Source organism: Oncorhynchus mykiss, chromosome 21, assembly GCF_057628025.1.
Source record: "Oncorhynchus mykiss isolate SJ-2025 chromosome 21, ASM5762802v1, whole genome shotgun sequence".
NCBI classification, from domain to species: domain Eukaryota; kingdom Metazoa; phylum Chordata; class Actinopteri; order Salmoniformes; family Salmonidae; genus Oncorhynchus; species Oncorhynchus mykiss.
In genome coordinates, this window is record NC_143042.1 from 36,366,603 (window position 1) to 36,390,304 (window position 23,702).

The 23,702-nt window shown below is 44.1% G+C and overlaps 2 protein-coding genes across 14 annotated transcripts in view; one reads left to right on the top strand and one right to left on the bottom strand.

Moving 5' to 3' along the window:
- Positions 1 to 11,496, top strand: part of LOC110500450 (H(+)/Cl(-) exchange transporter 3) — a 63,773-nt gene extending 52,277 nt beyond the window's left edge. For 4 of the 12 annotated variants that reach the window (XM_036957877.2, XM_090214546.1, XM_090214549.1 and 1 more), the window contains 6 exons: positions 2,663 to 2,880; positions 2,974 to 3,154; positions 3,919 to 4,135; positions 6,159 to 6,234; positions 7,149 to 7,205; positions 8,820 to 11,496. In XM_036957877.2, the coding sequence (XP_036813772.1) occupies positions 2,663 to 2,880; positions 2,974 to 3,154; positions 3,919 to 4,135; positions 6,159 to 6,234; positions 7,149 to 7,163 (707 nt within the window). In that variant the 3' untranslated portion in view covers positions 7,164 to 7,205; positions 8,820 to 11,496. The remainder of the gene's footprint in view (positions 1 to 2,662; positions 2,881 to 2,973; positions 3,155 to 3,918; positions 4,136 to 6,158; positions 6,235 to 7,148; positions 7,206 to 8,819) is intronic. The other 8 variants (XM_036957873.2, XM_036957874.2, XM_036957878.2 and 5 more) reach the window with 2 other exon arrangements.
- An 851-nt stretch (positions 11,497 to 12,347) lies between these two features.
- On the bottom strand, positions 12,348 to 23,211 carry LOC110500453 (microfibrillar-associated protein 3-like). Of its 2 annotated transcripts, none has more exons than XM_021577830.3 (4): positions 22,842 to 23,211; positions 21,626 to 22,041; positions 14,412 to 14,707; positions 12,348 to 14,234 (listed from the first exon to the last, which is right to left on the bottom strand). In XM_021577830.3, the coding sequence occupies exons 2-4, from the start codon at positions 21,897 to 21,899 to the stop codon at positions 13,575 to 13,577; spliced, it is 1,230 nt and encodes a 409-aa protein (XP_021433505.3). In that variant the 5' UTR covers positions 21,900 to 22,041; positions 22,842 to 23,211; the 3' UTR covers positions 12,348 to 13,574. The 2 variants fall into 2 exon arrangements, with proteins under 2 accessions (XP_021433505.3, XP_036813786.2); XM_036957891.2 differs by having other exon boundaries at positions 22,890 to 23,205.
- Between the last annotated feature and the right edge of the window lie 491 nt (positions 23,212 to 23,702).

Sequence of the window (23,702 nt, forward strand, 5' to 3'; positions counted from 1 at the left end):
TTATGTTTATATCTCCAACAGTGCAGTAATATCTAGCAACACAATAAAAATACACACATAATCCAAAAAGTATAAAACAAGTGAAGAATGCGCAATATCTTGGGCTGTGATGATCATGGAATTTTGCATGATGGTTATTGGCCAGCCAAATGACTACCGTCTCCGTAATACCATTCGAATAGCATTTTTTATTTTTTGTGTGTTGTTTATAGGGCCCTATGAAATCCCCCCCCTTTTTAAAAAAATTTTTTAAATCGCCCAAATTAAGTTTTGTTATCTTGGTTTCTTTGTTTTTATTCAGGTTTTCACTCAAATTTTTTACAATTACAACACAACACAATTGTATGTTCTAAGTCCACAACACTGCTATGTTAAGTCCCCCATATCAGGAAATTTAAGCGTTTTTTTTGACCGGTTCCGACTGCCATTTTGGTGTACAAAGCGCTCTGTGAACGCCTTAGGGTCCCGTGCCTTATAATGCCAGAAATCTGTCTGCTCTCCGCTACCATTTTCTCAGCGGAGCTGACTTGGAAGTGTCAGGTTTCACACCTACATTTGCGTAGGGATTGACGTGTCACATTTTCTGGCCTATCCAGACAAAGAATTGATTTACTCTTCCCCTGAGCGAGTCAGCCCAGCCTGTGAGACGGCATATGAACGAACGGTGACAGTCTTATCGGATCCAGCCTGGGTAGTTTAATCCTGCTGTGATATTCTCAAACGGATTTAGAGCTCTCAACGTGAATAAATATTGCATTTCATAGAATTGAAACTATACCGCTTTCTCTTGGTCATAGACGGACAAAATCATTTGGTCCTTAAAGCTGATGAGTATGAACACATTTGAATGGTGTCTCTGCGCCACTCAGGGGACGTTTAGAAGGAAATTCTCTGTCGGCAGTTATATGACATAGTGCCAATATTGTACTGTCATTAAGTATGATCATATTTATTTTGCAGTTATAAGAAATGTTAAATCTTATAGCAAGTCGTTTATAGTTGGATTGTTATTATATTTCGAAAGCATTTCAATCATTTCAAGATCTCTTTCCCCACCTCTGTTGAATAGTGAAAAAAATCATATGATTTTTAACAATATTTGTACTATGTATTTGAGCTTCTGTCTTCAAAAGTGAGTAGACTTCAGCAATTTCTAACTATTTTTTACCAGAAAGGTGAGTTCAAGACCTTTTGGGAACTATCCAACTTTACCAGTTTATGGCCATCTCCATGAAAAAGATTTACGTTTGGGTATGTCTATTTAGGGTAAACTTTTGATTCCCACCTATCATTCAACTGTTCAGGAGAACCCCTTTGAGGTCTGGGAATTTTTTTTTGGAGGGTGTAGTTCCCCTTTAATTCAACTGCATAGCAAGAGAGCGTTGGGGCAAGCTGTGTTTCTGTCAGCTTTCTGTACTGCACGTGTGATTGCAGAGTTTGGAAAATAAATGTGCACCTGATTGGTACAAATCATCATGTCAGGTAGGCCTACTTTGCAGTCAACATTTAATTGTTGTTTTTCTGAAAAGAACTTTCGAAATGACTGTTTCAGCATGCTTCCCCATTGCAGATGTTATAGGGCGCACTATACTGTATCTTCCCTTAAAAGTGTTTACTTCAGGCTGACTACTAGCATCAAACCAACTTAAAGTATCTACAAAATGAGTTTTGCAACGACACAATTCAAAAGGAAGGATACATCAAAAAAATTCCTTTAACTGTTCGAGATTCACAAATTATTATTTTGATTCCTGTGATTCCATTTACCGCGATTGAACCGAACCCCAACTGCTACAATGGCGAAGCGAATCATTCAATTTGTGAAAAATAATCATTCAAAAGAATCAATTCATATTAATTAAAGGAATCAATATTTTTCTTATATTGGGGCATTCGTTATACAGTAAATTAATTGTATTTTATTTCCATGATGGCCTTCATCCATAAACGTTGGTTACATGGTTATACGGTAATTGTGCCAGTCTAGCGTTATCAGAAAGAGCAATGTCAGAGTCCGGAATATAAATATAAATGGTGTGTATAGACAGTATATGAAAAGGTGTGTACAGCAGTAGTTATATAGGATGAGCCATGCTTAGAATACAGTATATATGTATAAAGTGGGTAAAACGGTATGTAAACATTATTAAAGTGACCTGGCTTTCAATGCCTTAATATACATGGGAGCACCAGTCTCTAAGGTGCCTGGCAGAGTACCGGCGGTGGCCGGTTAGTGATGGCTGTTCAGCATTCTGATGGCCTGGAGATAGAAGCTGTTTATCAGTTTCTCGGTCTTGGCTTTGATGCACCTGTGCTGTTTCCGTCTGCGAGATGGTAGCAGGGTGAACAGACCATGGTTTGGATGGCTGAGGTCCTTGATTACACTGAAGGACTTCACTGGCTGTGGGTCTGTCTGTGTTTTTATGGTTCTGTCTGTTGTTCTTACTCAGTGTCAGTTTCCCCTTGTGATACATTGCTATATGGACTGTGTTGGTCGATTTTTTTCAAATGTAATCTATGTTGCTGTAATAAGGCTTTGGTCCTCTCCCATGCAACTCTTCCCTTGTCTCCGGGTTGTAAAAGATGGTGCTCTCACTTCTCAGTCAACTTACCTGGTAAAATAAACGGGGAATAATACGTGAATCATTGCGTTGCGTTCCAGGTGGTGTAACGCGGATGACCGTGTCTCTCGTGGTCATCGTGTTTGAGCTGACGGGCGGCCTGGAGTACATCGTGCCCCTCATGGCTGCCGTCATGACCAGCAAGTGGGTGGGCGACGCCTTCGGGCGCGAGGGCATCTACGAGTCACACATCCGCCTGAACGGGTACCCCTTCCTCGACGCCAAGGAGGAGTTCACACACACCACGCTGGCGCGGGAGGTATCCACACACACACACAGTAATCAAAACAAACTTCACAAAAATGATTCACAAGTAGATACATGATGTTCTTCCATTCCTGTGTGACTTCAGGTGATGCGGCCACGGCGTAGTGATCCGCCGTTAGCGGTGCTGACGCAGGACGACCTGACAGTGGAGGAACTACAGGGGATCATCAACGAGACCAGCTACAATGGCTTCCCTGTCATCGTCTCCAAGGAGTCCCAGAGACTGGTTGGCTTCGCTCTGCGCAGGGACATCACCATCGCTATAGGTGAGGAGAGATGGCAGGGTGTATTTTATTCCCTTTCAAATACTTGCTAGCTGCAATTAATTTATTGAGCTAACCTAGCGCCAATGAAAGCAATGGAATTGTGCCAAAAGTGTAAACCCTCCCTATCTGGCACTAGAGCTCTGCTACCCGACCCAAGCCCGGCGGGCCCCTACATTATGCATCGGGTTAGGCTCGGGGAGGGCCTGTTTTTTGTTTTGTTTTTCAACAATAACAAGGGTACGGGCAGGGCTCGGTAGCACTAACATTTTGAACCTGAGCCGTTTGCTCAAAGTCATATCTGACTAAGATCATAACATGGTGTCAGAAGTGCTTCAACCTCGTCAAATGTAAGACAGGAGACATTATTTCACAAAAAATAATAATGTTCCTTGTGTTTGTCGGGAGTTTAGAGTGACTCAAGTAGCAGCTAACTGCTCTCTCATGCCTCGTCATTGAGCAGAGCAGCCCAAGCAGAGTCGTTGCTATGGATACTCCCAGAGCACATGCAGAGCGAGCAGCGGGCAGGAAGTGAGTGACAGACTGAGAGGAGCAGCTAATGGATATACTAACAGAGAAAGTTATTTTGGGTTTCAGGCAGGGCCGGGCCTTACATTTTACATTTGGCACAAAAATTGGTCCTGGGGAGGGTAGGACCTAAACATCGCATGGGTATGGCTCGGGTACCCCCCGACTTAGAAACGAACCAAATCTCATTTCTCGTTCTCCACCCACCCACTCCCTCTCTCCCTCCCAACTGTCAACAGAGAACGCACGGCGGAAGCAGGAGGGTATCCTGCTGACTTCGCGGGTCTATTTCACGCAGCACGCCCCTACGCTGCCCGCCGACAGCCCGCGGCCCCTCAAGCTGCGCTCCATCCTGGACATGAGCCCCTTCACCGTGACCGACCACACGCCCATGGAGATCGTGGTGGACATCTTCCGCAAGCTGGGCCTCCGCCAGTGTCTGGTGACACACAACGGGTGAGATGAGATGAGGGGTAGGGTGGCATGGGAAGGGGTGATGCCTGGGGGGGATCGGAGGGTTGGGAGTTTGTCCAAGCTGGGCCTCCGACAATGTCTGGTGATGCATAAAGAGTGAAACGAGAGGGTGGGGGGGTGTGTGTGTGCTGGTGGTGGGGGAGGGGTAATCGCTAGGGTGGCATGGGAAATAGGGGAGGGGGGAGAAGAAATTGGGGGGAATGGAAAAGGGATGAGGGAATCACAGCTTCAAAATGGGGGGGGGGTGTGAAAGACAAGGAGGGAACACTGGGGGAAAGAGTCTTCCTAAGTCCTCCTTACCTCAGCCTCTGTGTTGGCAACCTGAACTAACACCTCAACAGGCAACACCGAGTTCCCTCAACACAAACCAGACAACACACTCTCAAGGTCTGTTCCAATATACACACACTACTGGAATTGTACATCATGCATTTGAAGTGATATGCTAGTCTGGATAATGGGATGTACTAGCCATGCATCGCCTCACTGTAGAGCGATGCATGGACACTGGGAGCCGTGGTGTTATAACCTGTTATAACCTGTAGGCTGTAACCTGCATGGCCTTTCAGCTAAATGCTAGCTGCGCTACTCTTACCAATATAACTACTGAAATACCACTTAACAAATACCAGACTCACCAATATGCTACCACCATTACTGTAGAACAGGTATCATACAGAGAGGAAACCTATCTAGCTTTATTCAGTAGCATGACTAAGAAGCTCTTAAGGATTGCAGTGTGTTCATTGAAAAATAGTGAGTGTAAATCATAGATTTGAAAAATTCCCGTCATGCAAGCTCGAGACAGAAAATTGTTGTTATCCAGTTTCCTTTGGAGGGACTCGTGTGTCTTGTTTTAGAAGTTGGTGGCCTTCAATTGTACTGTACAAGCTCACTCGTTGAATATGACTCTGAAGGGACACCTGGTGGTTAAAATAGGAATTACAGGACAGACAGTTTGCATCCAATGATGTATGAACAAAAATATAAACGCAACATGTAAGGTGTTGGTCCCATGTTTCATGAACTGAAATAAAAATCCCTGAAATTTGTCGCACAAAAAGCTTATTTCTCTCATATTTTGTGCACAGATTTGTTTATATCCCTGTTAGTGAGCATTTCACCTTTGCCAAAATAATCCATTCCACCTGACAGGTGTGGCATATCAAGAAGCTGATTAAGCAGCATGATCATTACACAGGTGCACCTTGTGCTGGGGGGCAATAAAAGGCCACTTTTTAAAATGTGCCGTTTTGCACAACACAATGCTACAGATGTGAGGGAGTGTGCCATTGGCACGCTGACTGCAGGAATGTCCACCCGAGCTGTTTCCAGAGAAGTGTAGAAACCCTCATTCTGTGCGTCATTACCCGGCAGTCATATACTTAGACTATGTTTAAAGATGGATGTTTAGACACAGTCAGGAGAGGCAGAGTGACTGAGATCACAGATGACGGCAGTCCTTTTGTTTTATACACTTTTCTTTTTGTCATAATTGTTTCATTTTCTATTGTTTGATGCCACCTTTGGTCTCAATGAATGTGTCATTCAGTAGCTATACATTTAGGCTAAAACGTAGAAACATCAGACATACTATATCCTAGGTTATTTATCTACAATACTTGATTCCGTTACTACTCACAAGGTTAGAATCCATTACAAGTGAACAAGGAAGTTATTGAAACCGACACAAAGATGAATCATATGCACGAATAACACTAGTTAGCATCCAGTTGACGCATGCTGATATAAAATCACCATCTGTAGGAGTAGTATATTTATTGACCATTCTTTTAAAGCAACACTATTAGGATTTGTTTGGTACTTTATGTTATGATTTGACACTTATGTCATTTATGTTATGTTTATTTATGTTTCTATAAGTTATTTTGTGTTTTGTATGCTTTGTGCTGCTGTCTCTCTATCTCTCTCTCTCTCTCTCTCTGTCTTTCTCTGTGTTTGCGCGACGGGCAGTCTCCTGAGTAACAGGTGTGTGTTTGTACAGGATTGTATTGGGCATCATCACTAAGAAGAATATATTAGCGCATCTGGAGGAGCTCAAGGAACACACGGAGCCCCTGGTGACTAGCCCCGCCCCCTGTCCCCTCCCATTCCACTGACCTCTCCCCCTTCCCCATTTCTGCCCACCTACCTAGGCGCGACGCATGAAAGTGTAACTGACAGTTCCCGTTTCCAATAGCAACCCACTCGTCTTACTGTGTCATATTTTCAACTCACTCACAAATGCACTCTTTTTTTGTGGGGGGGGGGTGTGCATCCACTTTCTCCTCACTGGATACCCTATCATTCACAAACACAAGTGCCACTCTGTCACTCTCTGGTCTCCCTATTCATTCACTACTAGTCATTAACAACAGTTAGAAAGATGTATATATATTTTTAAAGATCTACTCTAAATGAGTGGTGTTGTTATGGGTCCTTTTAATGTTGGACTTTGATGGGAACTGTCATTTGAAGCTTGATTAGTTAGATCCTCGTCACGTACTATTGCTCCACCGCCATTTCCATCAACGACATGCCACTAAGCTATTAGTCCCTTCATCAGTAGTAGGGGCTGCTTCATCTGCTATAAGAAGTTATTATAGAATATAGATAGAAGCATGAATATACTGATTGTATATTGATCTCGTCCCCCCCGTCCCTGTCCCAATAACTTGCGTACAGCCATGTAGCCATGCCTATTTTTTGTGTGTGTATCACTCGGCCCATCAAAAACCTTCACACGCAAACATTACATAATTTAAAGGCATCCCAAATGGCACCCTATATCCTGTGTAATGCACTTCTCGTTCAAAAGCAGTGCACTGTGAAGGGAGTAGGGTGCCATTTTGGATGCAGTACAGTTTGACTCCAATTAATTACTGCTTCTTCCTGTTTTGTTTTCTTTTTTTTGTCTTTCTTTTTACCTCTCCCTCTCGCTCCCCCCTCCCCCCCCCCAACTGGGTCACCGTCCGTCTGTCTGGCGGACCAACAGATCGACGACATCTGACCCGACAGCTCGTAGCTCCGCCGGCGTCCCCTTAACCGATTGGCGAGTAACCGGCCGCTACGTGGGAGCGGACCGTTGGTTTTTCTAGGAGGGGGAGATTTAGCATCTAGTGTCCCTGCCGTAGGCCTAGTAGAACCCTCCTCCTGAGAGAGTGAACTCTATGGTGGTGAAGTGATGGTGGTAGTAGCCGTGTTGTGGTAGCTAATACCTATAGTATAGGTAGCCAGCTAAGACAAGCAACACACATCCAACACCCACCCTGATCCTAAACAGTACCCACCCCTCATTCAACCCCCTCTCACCTGAACTCAACCCCCGTGCCTCACCCGCTGCCTCCCACCTCAACCTCCCTCACTTCAGATCTGGTCCCCTCCACTTCCTACATGTGCCCCGCCTTCAACAGGCCTGTTCTGTAGATCAGGGACCATATTCATGAAGCGTCAAAGAGTAGGAGTGCTGATCTAGGATCAGTCCTTATAATCATATTCGTTAGGATCTTAAAGGCTAAACTGATCCTAGATTAGCACTCCTACTCTATGACGCTTTGAAAGACAGCCTCTCATCACTCTCTCAGCTCAACGTCTGTCTCTCTCGCTCTCCAGTGTCTGCAGATGTTTCTCACGAAATCTCAGTTCAAGAGCACAAGTGTTTGTAGTTATAACAACAACAAAAAAGGCAATTCTAGGAATCAGGATGTCCTAATGGACATCTAATTATTATCCGTTTGCACAATGGTTGCAAACGGTAATTGACTTCTGTGACCTCTGTGTTTTATATGACATTTCAACCAATTGCGACCTGGCTCTCAGAAAGGAGTAACCTTTTTAAAGGGAGCCGGTAGTAATGAGCCTGAAGACGCTTGACTGGGTGTTCCAGAATGTTTATCCCTGAGGACTGTGAAGGTTTGGTAAGGCAAGGTGTTCAGTCTTGCTCTTCCTAGTGTGTTCAGTTCATTTCCTCCCTCCAGGCTTCTAACGAGAATCACTCACTCACCATTCTCCCTTGGTTACTCACCTCCTCCTCTCCACCTCGTATCCTTCCTTGGCACCAGTGGGACTCGTGTTTTTGTTGGCATGGTTGCAGTGACACTGACTGTCACGGTTGACTGAGTGGTTACTGTATTCCCTGTTACTGTATTCCCTGTTACTGTATTCCCTTGGCCTAAAATGCAGATACAGTTTGGAAGAAATGGAGCATTTGCTTCTCTAGACTGTAGAATTCATCATTATTATTTAGTCATTTTTTAAATTTTTGATATAAATCAACTTAAGTGTCAGGCCCCAAAATAATATAAATCCCCAAACGAAGGCCCCAACCGAATTGCCACAATTTTGTCAGTTAACAGAGCCCATTATTTTGGTTAGATAACAACATGATCTAACCAAATAAATAATATTATCATTCTCTCTCGATTGATTCCACCTTTGTATCCCCGGCCAAAACCACCACCACCACCGACCGTCCAACCAACCGCACTAGCCAACAAAAACACGATACAATTCTCTCCCACGCCAACCAGACTGTGCTCCCTGCCAGCTCATCACTGACTAACTCTCTTTTTTTCTCTCTCTCTATCCCTCTCAATCTTTGTCTCACTCCCCCCGATCTCTCTCACTCGTTCTGTCTCTCACACACACACTCTCTCTCCCCCTGCAGGCGTCTCCTTGGTATTATCACAAAAAAAGATATCCTTCGTCATATGGCCCAGATGGCCAACCAAGACCCCGACAACATAATGTTCAACTAGTCACCGCCTTCCCGGGTCGTCAAGCTGACGAGGAGGAAAGCGAGGAGGAGGTGGTAAACCTACTGGACGGCCACGGCTCCACCCTATGACGCACAGCCCAACCCCCCCCCACCCCTGGGACACACCACCCCAAATCCACCTCAATACTAAACCAGAGCCCTCTAGAGGCCACAGGAAGGAAGAGAAGAACAGACTCTAAAAGGACTTTAAAAATGGCTGCTGTGAGGGACGTTTTGGCCCCTAGGTAGCAGCTACTACAGGCTGGGGCATATATACACAAGGAATGCAATTTAAACACACACCTCCATTTACATACAGAAACATACATACATGAGATCAGACTCACTCATACACAGATGCCACACAAGCATGCCACTAGCCGAATTGCACCTCTTTCAAACACACTCTTCATGCTCCTTCGTCCTTGTCCTGTTACTATTGGTTCACGCTGGCGGACATTGCTGTGAGCCTGAAGCCTGGCTACCGAGGTAAGAGGTCAGAATGATCCGCTAGGACGCGAGGAGCGACCTTCAGACACCTCGACTGCTGATTGGCTGTCAGCCCTGCCAGGCTCCACCCCCACTGTGTCCCTCCCTCCCCACACCCTGTCCGTCCTCGAAAGCATTGTTTACCTGTGAACTCTCTTTGAGCGAGAGAATGCATGTGTGCGTTTCACCTCCACGTTCCAATCAGGTTGTCATAGTAACCCGAAACTACAAACTCCCACCCTCCCCGCTAAAGGCATCCTCCTGATATTAGACTGGGCGTTGCTCCAAGGTGTAAGTGTGGGTGAGAGAGTGTGTGTGTGTGTGAGAGAGAGAGGAAGGAAGATCAAGGGTACAAGCAGGATGTACTGGAGTAGTTAGTTCATGTCTGAGTGTTGTAGTTCAAGAACAAAATGTCTATTTCTGATGTATGTGAAAACATTCTGTACAGAAGAGTCCGATACTCATCGGTTACATACCCCCTGTTGAAGTAAAGGGTGGAAAACTGTGTGTGGTGGGTGTGCGCGTGTGCAATTACCTTTTGATCTGAGCCAGGTAGGCAATATGCCATAGAGGTGTGTGTGTGTGTGTGTGTGTGCACGCGCATAAGTATCAGATGAGTAAAGACTTGTCCGTTTCTCCGACAGTGAAGGTGAGCAGTGTGTATATCAAAATAAATAGGAACACTAACTCAAGGTGAAGTTCTGTTACTGGAGGAGAAAAAAAAAGATCATTTTTTTCTTTTCAAACTATTACTAATGCAACTACTTTTAGAGTATTGATATATACATAATCAAGTAACTTTTTACGGCTTGTAATGAAACAAAGTCAAGACTGGAAAACCACTTCTTTTTTTTTTTTTCAAGTGAACAAAATAAATGGATGATTATGAGGATGTTGACGGTAATACTGCACAGTAACCATGTCTTAGATCTTTTACTTTGCTTTAATTAAGCTGCCTCATGGTGTGAGAAATGTGTCTTGTATTTTCCACTGGAGCTTAATCTTTTCTTGCATCTCTCCTCCTCTGCCTCGTCGTCAAGTACAACAATTCAACAGGAAATCTTCTTCGCATTTGTAGATTTAAAATCATGAATTGAAAGGACTGAAATAGGAGGTGCATTTCACACAACACTCAATTGACCATACCATGTTTTTTTGGGGAGGTGTGCCAGTAACTCCTTTTAAACTTCAATAAAGTCTCTTTTTGACTTGGGGATATGTAGAAGCACACAGTACACAAAAGGAAATAGTTTTGAACCCTCCATGTGTCAACCTAGACTCATGAAAAAAATAATATAGGATCGTATATCTGATTCACCCTTTAATGTGTGGTTCACCACAGGAAGCAGTGACCTCGATGCGTGCGCCAGTCAGGAGTCCTCTCTCTCTCTCTCTGGCTTTGTTTCAATGACAAGGTGCATAGAGTAGCACCTTAGCTGCTGAGTGAAGGCTATGGGTTGTGTCCCAAATGGCACCCTTTCTCTATATAGTGCACTTTTTAGGGAAAAGGGTGCCATTTGAGGCACACGTTAAAGCGTGTGGAGGCAGGTGGTGACTTCATGTTTCTCTCTATTACATTGATAGTCTTAGGTCATATTCATTAGGCACCAAACATAATAAAACAAACAGGGAGGGACTTGTCCAATAAGAAACGGATATTTTCCGTTGCCAAATGTTTTTAAAACGTTTTCCGTTGCGTGCCCTAATGCAGGGTTTCCTGGGTCCTCGGTGCACATTGTTTTTTTGCCCTAGCACTACACAGCTGTTTCAAATAACCAACTCATCAAGCTTTGATTATTTTGAATCACCTGTGTAGAGCGAGGGCAAAAACTAAATGTGCACCCAGGGTGGGCCTCTGGACTGAGTTTGGGAAACACCTCTCTGATGGATTCAACCCTGCTGTTGGTTGACGAGCGCATCGTCCTTGTTAACCCATGTGGTGTCACCAAACACTGTTCTTTTCATAACTTCATACTGACTTTTATTTATGGTAGATAGTTGTACATTAATTGTATGATTACATTGATGGTTTGATTGTACATTTAAAACAATGTGTAAAAGTTAATTGTTTTAAATTAAAATTAGAAAATTGCAAAAATGTGTCTGAGTGGGTTCTTAATTCTATTTTAGACATTAACAGGATTCTAATAGTATTGAGTATGTGACGCTTTTCTCAGTGAACAAGATGAATTTGGTGGTACAGTACAATAACACTGATAGAATCCCCTCAGATCAGAAGCTGCTCTGTGGCCACGGAGGAGGAGCACTGGTGTAGAGAAGCGGGAGGGGGAACACTAGTGTAGAGGAATGAGGAGGAGGAACACTGGGTCAAAGAACAGAAGGGAAAGAAATTCTGTGCCACCCAGACTTCCAAAACAAACCAGTCTTTGTAAGCCTCTTTTCCTGTTAAGAGTTGGGAGCGGAAGGAAGACAGCTTCTAATGCCAGTCAGGTTCTCTCACACCGAAGTCTCCTGATACAGTACAGGGATCTGGCCTAGGCCTGGCTTCCCATTCACATGCAGCTCTGCATGCCTTTGTACCTGTTAGGCTCCTTTTAAAATCCACTAGGCTATTTCTATGGGAGAGCTGTGTGCAGACTTCATAGAAGCTGGCTTCTAGTGTGTGTGTACACAATCACCGCCTGTATGCGTCACATTACGCATACTTAGGTTAATGCTTTGCTTCCACTGAACGCTCCTTCCGGTGAAGACTAGTGAGCTTAAACAAGTGTTCACTTGCGCGCTACTCATCTAGAATGACCGCTGTAACTATGGTTACAAAAACAAGATGGCTGCCTTTTCTCATGTACATTGGGAGTGAGTGAGGCTGATCGGAGGAATGCATCAGGTGATGAAGTGTCATGGTCCTTTGAGAGGGAGAGAGACCTACAGTAGAATGGCACAAAGCTTTGTTAATGCACGATTAAAACAAACTGGAGGAAACCATGGTAACACAGCAGATAGATTTTATTTTCACTACAAAAAAAAAACAAAAAGCCATCAAGAGCATCATTTTAAAGCAGAGCAACATCGAACCCCCCTCCCTCCCCCGACTATTAAGCAGAAGGAAAGCATTTTTAGTCCGGATAAAGACTAACCCAAATACATCGCTTTCATTTCACATGTAGCCTCTTATTAAAGCATGTACGGAAGAGGGTTGGGGTTTGAGACCCATTCAAAACTTAAACATTCAAAAAATAAAATGGGAAGGGGGGGGGGGGGGGGGGGTATTGCATACTAGGAAACATAATGGGGACCATAAAGGCAAAATGGTCAAACATCTAGCATGTAGGAAGTTGTGCATGATCCAATCACCACGGTGGGTCATAATAACAATAATTATAACAATGTCTAATGCAATGTTTCAGAAATGTTTCAATGAACCACTTACTAGAAAGGCTATAGTGGTCATGTGATTAATTAATTAAAAGGATCGCAGACCAGAAGGCCTGAAACAACTAGTCTTCAATCATCCACAAAATGTTAGTCATGATCCAATTATTGTCGTTAATATATGAGTTTAATGCATTTGAACTTAACATGATACTGAAGTTGCAGGTCCAGGTTGGTTGTAACAGTGGTAGGATAATGTGCAATATTTTGAAGTTGAATTATTTTGTCTTTTTTTTTTAAAAGCCTTTGTGGTCTGCTTAGTAACAGTGATTGCACGACGTCAGCTTGGAGCTAATTTATGAATTGATCATGAAACAGAATACTGCAACAAAATTAAAGCATAATCGTCAAGTCACTTTCCTGAAAAATCGATTTTCGAGAATGCTTGAATCGAATAACAAACAGCTCTTTTTTCCCCCTCTGCTCACTAATACGAAACAAATTAAATGGCCCTATACATTGCTTTATACTTACATATATCAAATATTGATTATCCTCTCCTCTCCCACAATACATTCAACATGTAGATCCATAAGCATGAGGGATGATACGCAATGTCTTATCAAGTAGATTTATTGTAATCCAGACTAGGTTATTATAATACAATCCAGAGACAGACCTACATACGTAGCTAGGTTCAAGTTTTAAGCTAGTTCCGTTGAAAAGTGAAATAAAATGACCTTTTCTTGACATATTCTATGTTTTTGAGGGTGGGGTTGGGAAATGCATAGGACAGGATCACTCATCCCTCCTCGGGAGCGTTTGTTGTTTTTTCTCTCCTGTTTACACATGGCTTTCATAGATCACCTGACCAGGCTGTAGCTTAGTAGTAACCTCTGGCTCCACCTCTGCCTCCAACCCCACCTCCTCTACTGGCTCCTGCTCGGAACCCTGCTCCTCTTGCTGCTGCTCCTCCTCCTCCTCCTCCAGGTGAAGGGGAGCCAACGGCGGAGGAGACAAGGGAGTGGGCGTGGCCTCAGCCAGAGCCGGGGCCTCCATGGGCAGCGGGGGGTGGATGGACACCTGGATGGCGATGTGCTGAGGCTGCTCGTGCAACGACGCGTCGTCGGAATCCGCTGCAGGGGATCCGGAACGCTCCCTCTCTCTCTCCCGGAGGACGGTGAAGACATCGCCGGGCCCCACCCCGACCAGGGCCCCCTGCACCAGGGCCGCCCGGCATCCCGATGCCCCATCCAGGTGGTGCCCCTCTGGAGCCTGTCGGAGGAACGTGTGCCTCATCTCCTCAACCCCCACCACCTCCAGGATATCCTCCATGAAAGTGCGGCAGTTCATGATGAGGGGGGGCAGCGGGATGCTGCGGGCCAGCTCCTCGATGTAACGGGCAAACTCCATGGTTTTGAACTGGGTCACCTTGGCCAGCTCCAGGGTCTTGGCTGACGTGATGATGGGGATGCGCTTGGCGATCTCAAACGCCTTCTGGAGCTTTAGAGTGGAAGAGAATATGGAATATAACCTCATTGGACATTTAAATATAGGATAGAAAATATTTCACCATTCAAGAATGATTAAAAACATCACATACCCCAGTTACAAACACACACCCCAAAGGCACTCTATCTGCGTAAGGTCCTCACAAGTATAGTAAGACAGGACACAAACCTTCTCGGCGCCTTCTGTGCGGAAGAAGTCGTTAATGGCCTTCTCGGTCTTCTTCAGGTGGCTGCTCATCATGCAGAGGCGCGTGATGTTGAGGATCATGATGATGGTGAAGGTGACGAGGCACACGACCACGTAGTAGGCCCCCAGGTCCCCGTTGTGCAGGACCACCCGCATGGTCACCGTGCAGTTGGCGCTGCCGTGCACGTTGGACGCCATGCACGTGTACTTGCCACGGTCGGCGAACCTGATGTCGGTGATGTTGAGGATGCCATCGTCCGTCAGCAGCCACTTGCCACCTGAGAACGAGAGAGAGCGCGTCGCTGAAACCAACTTTTCCATATCATGCCAGCCTCATATTTCCTACTCGGGGCCAGTAGTCCAGTCAGGTAGTAAATGGACAACTCCTGACCAGAGTTATCGTAATAATCTACAGGTCATGAACAATGGTAAAGGATAGACCTAACCAGAAAATATTATGGAACATAGCTATAAAAAAAACATTGCACCATAGAAACGGGGGCCATTTCCCTTTTAAGAACTGTTTGTGGTTCCTTCACATGCATTTCCAGGTTGCAGAGACAGCAGTAGCCAGGCTAAGGGGATCTGCTACAGTTTGTCATGACGGTCACGGGTAAGAGCTTTTTATAGCTAGAAGCCCAGGCCATCCTTTCTGCGAAGGCCTTGCATTTTACACTGCATATACAGTGGGGCAAAAAAGTATTTAGTCAGCCACCAATTGTGCAAGTTCTCCCACGTAAAAAGATGAGAGAGGCCTGTAATTTTCATCATAGCTACACTTCCACTATGACAGACAAAATGAGAGAAAAAAATCCAGAAAATCACATTGTAGGATTTTTTATGAATTTATTTGCAAATTATGGTGGAAATAAGTATTTGGTCACCTACAAACAAGCAAGATTTCTGGCTCTCACAGACCTTTAAGAGGCTCCTCTGTCCTCTACTCTTTACCTGTATTAATGGCACCTGTTTGAACTTGTTATCAGTATAAAAACACTTGTGATCATTTTGACCCCATGGGGTGAGATCTTGCGTGGAGCCCCAGATCGAGGGAGATTATCAGTGGTCTTGTATGTCTTCCATTTCCTAATAATTGCTCCCACAGTTGATTTCTTCAAACCAAGCTGCTTACCTATTGCAGATTCAGTCTTTCCAGCCTGGTGCAGGTCTACAATTTTGTTTCTGGTGTCCTTTGACAGCTCTTTGGTCTTGGCCATAGTGGAGTTTGGAGTGTGACTGTTTGAGGTTGTGGACAGGTGTCTTTTATACTGATAACAAGTTCAAACAGGTGCCATTAATACAGGTAAAGAGTGGAGGACAGAGGAGCCTCTTAAAGAAGAAGTTACAGGTCTGTGAGAGACAGAAATCTTGCATGTTTGTAGGTGACCAAATACTTATTTTCCACCATAATTTGCAAATAAATTCATTAAAAATCCTACAATGTGATTTTCTTCTCTCATTTTGTCTGTCATAGTTGAAGTGTACCTATGATGAAAATTACAGGCCTCATCTTTTTAAGTGGGAGAACTTGCACAATTGGTGGCTGACTAAATACTTTTTTTGCCCCACTGTATAGACTGGATTGGTAATTCCCATTTATGTCAACCTATCCCCCCCCCCCCCCTGTTCTGATCATTCCATTTATATTATTCTACTGTAGGCCTAGTTCTGATCATTCCATTTCTATTCTTCCACTGTAGGCCTAGTTCTGATCATTCTATTTCTATTCTTCCACTGTAGGCCTAGTTCTGATCATTCTATTTCTATTCTTCCACTGTAGGCCTAGTTCTGATCATTCTATTTCTATTCTTCCACTGTAGGCCTAGTTCTGATCATTCTATTTCTATTCTTCCACTGTAGGCCTAGTTCTGATCATTCTATTTCTATTCTTCCACTGTAGGCCTAGTTCTGGGGCCAGAAACCACTTTATAGCTCCCTCACCTTACCTCTGGAATCAGGCTAGACCTTGGCGGATTTAGGTATGGGCGACATGGGGTGCCCGCACAATGTTGTTGTTGTTGTAATGGTGACATTTGCGCGATCGATTTTCTATCACTCTTTTGCACGTCACATCAATGATATCATGTCACCTTGTGGGTCAGTTAAACTTGTCGGAGTGGGCGCCCTGATTCTAGTTTGTGAGCTAGGCAGGCTACTGCCTGGGAAGGTCTCCCTCTCAGAAGTATGCGATGGGGCGGGGGTAGGTTGACCTAAGGTCTCCCCACTGGAAACCCGAGGTAGGGGGAGCGGGGGAATCAAATTAGTGCACCTCGAACTTTGTACAGTACTAATGCAATTAGTAAAATCAGTCACACTACGAAATGCTACCAAATAAACCACAATTCATTCATAACACTGTAGCTATATAGTTTCACAGACATTTTGTTGCATTCTTTTTCTGGTTTGTGCAAAATGGTTAATAATAATATAAAACCAGTCTGCACACCACCAAGGTGAATTGGTTTAGTCCTGACTCTTGGTTGACAGTGTTGGGGGATGGGTAATGTATTGATGCTCAAGTGCCAAATCAACACAAATGGATAAGAAAAGGTCTAAGCCATCAGGTGCCCAGTTTAGGAAAAAGAGGAAAGAGAAACACGCAAAATATAAAAAAGGTATGCAGCTATGTCATCTCTTTATGAGTATAATATTAAGCATGTAATGAAATAGGCTAGTAGAACACTTGTTAGCCTGTTGCTTGCTATGCTATTACACCTAGGGCGACAATATTCCATTTTCTGCCCAACTAGCTTACATAACATTGGATATCATTTCACAGTTTCATCATGATAATGTGTGTAGCCTGCTGCGAAATGACTACAACTTAACTAGCACATTATTGATTTGGTTAACTTTCATTGAGTTGACAAAGGTTTTCTGTGATTGTATTGACTAGGTCCTGAGCTCAGTTAGGGACATTTCCAATGTTGTGGGGGAACTTAAAATCATATCTAATTGTATGTCACATGGAGGGCAGTTTGTCCGGTGAGCAGATGTTAATGCGAGTGTAGCGAAATGCTTGTGCTTCTAGTTCCGACAATGCAGTAATAACCAACGAGTAATCTAACAATTCCACAACTACTACCTTATACACACAAGTGTAAAGGGATAAAGAATATGTACATAAAGATATATGAATGAGTGATGGTACAGAACGGCATAGGCAAGATGCAGTAGAAGGTTGAGTACAGTATATACATATGAGATGAGTAATGTAGGGTATGTAAACATAAGTGGCATAGTTTAAAGTGGCTATTGACACATGTATTACCTAAAGATGGCAAGATGCAGTAGATGATATACAGTACATTATATACATATGCATATGAGATGAGTAATGTAGGGTATGTAAACATTATATTAAGTGGCATTGTTTAAAGTGGCTAGTGATACACTTTTTACATAAATTTCCATTATTAAAGTGGCTAGAGTTGAGTCAGTATGTTGGCAGCAGCCACTCAATATTAGTGATGTCTGTTTAACAGTCTGATGACCTTGAGATAGAAGCTGTTTTTCAGTCTCTCGGTCCCTGCTTTGATGCACCTGTACTGACCTCGCCTTCTGGATGATAGCGGGTGAACAGGCAGTGGCTCGGGTGGTTGTTGTCCTTGATGATCTTTATGGCCTTCCTGTGACATCGGGTGGTGTAGGTGTCCTGGAGGGCAGGTAGTTTGCCCCCGGTGATGCGTTGTGCAGACCTCACTACCCTCTGGAGAGCCTTACGGTTGTGTGCGGACCAGTTGCCGTTCCAGGCGGTGATACAGCCCGACAGGATGCTCTCGATTGTGCATCTGTAGAAGTTTGAGTGCTTTTGGTGACAAGCCAAATTTCTTCACCCCCCTGAGCCTTCTTCACAACGCTGTCTGTGTCGGTGGACCAATTCAGTTTGTCCGTGATGTGTACGCCGAGGAACTTAACTTACTACCCTCTCCACTGCGGTCCCGTTGATGTGGATAGGGGGGTGCTCCCTCTGCTATCTCCTGAAGCCCACAATCATCTCCTTTGTTTTGTTGACATGAGTGGGAGGTTATTTTCCTGACACCACACTCCGAGGGCCCTCACCTCCTCCCTGTAGGCCGTCTCGTTGTTGTTGGTAATCAAGCCTACCACTGTAGTGTCGTCCGCAAACTTGATGATTGAGTTGGAGGCGTGCATGGCCATGCAGTCGTGGGTGAACAGGGAGTACAGGAGAGGGCTCAGAACGCACCCTTGTGGGGCGTTTCTTGGGAACAGGAACAATGGCCCTCTTGAAGCATGTGGGAACAGCAGACTGGGATAAGGATTGATTGAATATGTCCGTAAACACACCAGTCAGCTGGTCTGCGCATGCTCTGAGGACGCGGCTGGGGATGCTGTCTGGGCCTGCAGCCTTGCGAGGGTCAACACGTTTAAATGTCCACAGGTGGGGGTCCACAGGTGGGGGTTGTGCTTACAGCCCAACACCGTGCAGGAAGTTTGGCATTTGCCAGAGAACAAGACTGGCAAATTCGCCACTGGCGCCCTGTGCTCTTCACAGATGAAAGCAGGTTCACACTGAGCACATGTGACAGATGTGACAGAGTCTGGAGACGCCGTGGAGAACGTTCTGCTGCCTGCAACATCCTCCAGCATGACCGGTTTGGCGATGGGTCAGTCATGGTGTGGGGTGGCATTTCTTTGGGGGGCCGCACAGCCCTCCATGTGCTCGCCAGAGGTAGCCTGACTGCCATTAGGTACCGAGATGAGATCCTCAGACCCCTTGTGAGACCATATGCTGGTGCGGTTGGCCCTGGGTTCCTCCTAATGCAAGACAATGCTAGACCTCATGTGGCTGGAGTGTGTCAGCAGTTCCTGCAAGAGGAAGGCATTGATGCTATGGACTGGCCCGCCCGTTCCCCAGACCTGAATCCAATTGAGCACATCTGATACATCATGTCTTGCTCCATCCACCAACGCCACGTTACACCACAGACTGTCCAGGAGTTGGCGGATGCTTTAGTCCAGGTCTGGGAGGAGATCCCTCAGGAGACCATCCGCCAGCTCATCAGGAGCATGCCCAGGCATTGTAGGGAAGTCATACAGGCACGTGGAGGCCACACACACTACTGAGCCTCCTTTTGACTTGTTTTAAGGACATTACATCAAAGTTGGATCAGCCTGTAGTGTGGTTTTCCAATTTAATTTTGAGTGTGACTCCAAATCCAGACCTCCATGGGTTGATAAATTTGATTTCAATTGATAATTTGTGTGTGATTTTGTTGTCAGCACATTCAACTATGTAAAGAAAAAAGTATTTAATAAGAATATTTCATTCATTCAGATCTAGGATGTGTTATTTTAGTGTTCCCTTTATTTTTTTGAGCAGTGTATTTAGTCTTTTGGGGTGTCTTATGCCTAGAATTAGCCATGGCGATTGTATTGTTCATTTGGTTCCGATTCTGAAAGTTTGATAAATTGTGCATATTGACAAGCCATACAAGCTACAACCGCCACTGAGGCTACTAATGGACTAACTGCATGCCTTGTTGTTTTTGGCACAGAGCTCAATTCATTCAATATTTCAAGCAATCTAGGCCTATAAAATACTTGCTCAATCAATTAACTGTAACAAACTGCAATTCATTAATCCATTGTGGTTTTCATTTTGAGTCATAATATGATTCCTATTGAATCAATATTATTTCTTCCTGCAGGACTGTCCTTGAGGCCGCAATCCAGGAACCAGCTATTTGGCACTTGAAATCCATGTTTTATCCTGGAACCCTCTGCAGTGGACCAGTGTTTATGACCTTCCTCTAATTACTGATATTATTTTCTTGATGAGTTCGAGCTGAACGAATAGGCGGGCAGAGAGGTGCCACTAACTTGTTTATTCCATGGCTGGGTCCCAAATGGCAGTGCACTCAGTCAGGGCCCAAAGGGGCTCTGGTCAAAAGTAGTGGGTCGTGATCAAAAGTAGTGCACTAAATAGGGAGCCATTTGGGACACAGCCCATTTGTTCAATATTTAAATAGAGGGTGGGGCTGAGGGACAATGGAATCCGTCTGGAAAAATACCACGTGGTGCTTGTTTGTCTCCCTGTTGTTAACCAACAAGTCGTGGAACCACAAGCAAGTAGCCAGCCAAACATTAAATCATGTTACAACATCTGTTGACTATTAGAATTGGTTCTTCTTTGTCTACTACTACATTGATGTGTGAACTTCTCACTAAACTAATCTTGGTATATCCAATGTATTAAGAAGCTCTGTTATATCGGGGCAAAATAAATGTCATCCAGGCTATATTTCACCATGGGTCTACATTGGCCACTATTCTCCTATCATTGGATGAAGTGTTATCTACCATTACAACAACTACGTAGGCATGTTATTAGACTGTGGCTGGATGGATGATTTCATGTTCCTACATATTTTGAAAGCTCATCCTGAGTGGGTTGCTGACACACACACAGAGAGAGACAGAAACCGATTCTAGAGCCCGAATAGTGTTGGGCTTGAGACGGAGAATGAATAGCGCAGTGCACACACACACACACACACACACACACACACACACTTAATCCATCAATCCTCCAGCCGGTCTGTTGTGTCTCTAGAAAACCTGAATGGGTACAGGAAATGTATTCAGACACCGGACATACATTTCAATGAGAAGGACTTCTAAATTTATACCCCCATGTAAAGTGTTCCCAGGCTCACTTCGAACGCGTGTGTGGAATCAAGAGCTAACAAACAGCGGCAAAAGCCGTGAAAGCAAAGGAAAGTCATGTTCAACAGGGAAGAAGCGACTCCTATTCATGGGTTGCACATTGCGTCACAATATTGTTTCGAACAAAGTATCAAGTATCTACAGACAGCCTAAGTAGTGGCCGTTACCACCAATCTGCATCCATATAGGCTAGAGTAGATAGACTACAACTGAATGAGAGAACCACGACAACATCATATTAAAAGCCATTACCATGTAATGTATCAAGTATCTACAGTTAAGCAGTGGCCGTGACTTTTGAACTCCAACTTTTTGGAAAAAGAGCCAACTGGCCAGCTTGTTTGATTTGTTGTCCCTCCCTCTCTCTGTTGTCCACAGTTGGACTTAAAATAACCTTTAGCCTGACAGTTCAAGTTGGTTTGAGAAAAATGTATGTAGAACAGCTGCTGATTGTGAGGCCAGAGCAACATCAGGACATTCTTTATGATTCAACGAACTTGACTTACTTGTCTCGGTGTCTAGCAGGTCTCCGTGCGAGTTGAACCACTGTACACTCGGGTCAGGGTCTCCAGTGACGTTGCAATCAATCAGCGCGCAGTTGCCCTCACGGGCGATAATCTGGTTTACTTTCGAGAACACGAGGGGGACAAATCCACCATCTGCCACCGTACCGTTTTCCGTGCTGTTCCCATCTGAAACCCCCGATAAGGCCGCGGTGGCGTGGAGGCTAATAACGGTCAGTAGAAAGAAGCCTAAAGCGTAGCTGCTTGCCCGATGCATTTTTTTGTCTTCCTGACGGTCGCCTTCACCAGATAAGAGTTTGTCATGCCACTCGCATCTTTATGCTCAATATACTGACAAACTCCTGATGGTGGTAATGAATGGCAATTTGGTATTCTGCTACGAATCTTGAACCATTCCACTGAAAAGAGAAAAGACAAAGCAACCATGAACATTGTGAACAGTCGGTTTGTTTATTAAACATCATTTTGGTTCAGCAGAGAGATCACCTATTAAGACCAGTGCCCAACGTCTTTGACATTTCTGGTTTATAATTAACACCCTCGACCAAATAGTCTATGACTCTGACAACAACAAAAAAACAGGGTTTGACTACCAAGCTAACAATGTGACATTGACATTGTTGTTGCAGCAGACTATACTAGTGCTGCTGGAACAGTGCATTTTGTTACAACATAACTAGAGCTGCAATGTAACTTAACAGACATGACATGCCTGTATTTGTATTAGGCCCTAGCTACGTTAGTAGTATTGTTGTCTAAAATCAGTTATGAGTTTGATAACAATATTACTTAGTATACATCAATAGAAGTATTGACAAGCACCACTGCTAGTCAGTTGACAATTTACATGCAACATAGTAGCTAACCTAGTTAGCTAACAAGTCTAGCTATTTGGGATGTTTTTGCACACTAGCAGCTAACGTAACTGGAGGCAAAATCGCGGGGTTTAGCTATAAAACTAACGCTAACGGGTTGTAAAACTAGCTAGCTTATCTGATATCATTTATAGACGGCACTATATAAACGGTGAAGTAGCTCACATAATATAGTTAGCTCCATGTAAGGTTGGCTAACAGAGAGAAAAAAAAACTAAGATTAGTCCACTAATGTAAGCAATCATAGCTCGCTCGCTAGTTCACTCGCAATAACCTTATCTTGCCGAATAACGTTTTCCAATAACATCTGATAGCATACTTACAATTTCATTTAGCTTACAGGCGTTTAATCGTAAAGAAGGAGAGATCACCGTGTGTCTTTCGGCCTTTGCTGCATTCCGCTATGTCTTCGACGTCCTCATCGCTCTTCGGTTCTCTCTTGCTCAGCTGGCCGCGTGACACAACATTCGGGTCGCTGCAGCATTCGGCCTGCCTAGAATCCCTACCCGAGTCAAATTACCAACAGGCAGCAAGAAAAAACTAGGTCAGTCATTGGCCACGCAACAACTTTATGTGATCGTATTAAAATGGATCCACATGCCCAAAGAAACATGATTGGATTAACTAGAATAGTACAGTACAGTCTCCTACGTGAATGGTAATCATGACTGTGTCATCAGTGGAATTAGATGTAGATAGAAATGTAGGCCATATTTCATCCACCCCCCCAAAATATATATATATATATTTGCAATTAATGAAAACATCACTTATTGTTCCAAAAAACTGTTCCAAAATTGTTCAAAAAAACTATTTTACATGAATGAAGTCCATTCATGCACTGGGCTGTATAGACTACTTTTAGGACGTTCTGCTTTGTCTGCCCTTTCTATTGAGTCTTAGACTACAGTTCTTCAAGCCCTTAACAGAGGCCAGTGTCTCACTCTGTCTCAGATCCAGGCCGTTTGCCATCATCAACCACTGCATTGTTCGATCTGACAGACAGAACTACAGCACTTAAGACTCATGAAGAGCCCCAAATGCCAGGGCACTTAATTTTGTGGTTCTATTGAATCCTTTGACTTCACTTTGTATATAAAAATGACTGATGAGATGAGTATTAATCAGAAAATAACTAGTTTACAAACATTAAATCAAGACAATTAGTAACTACTCCACTCCCT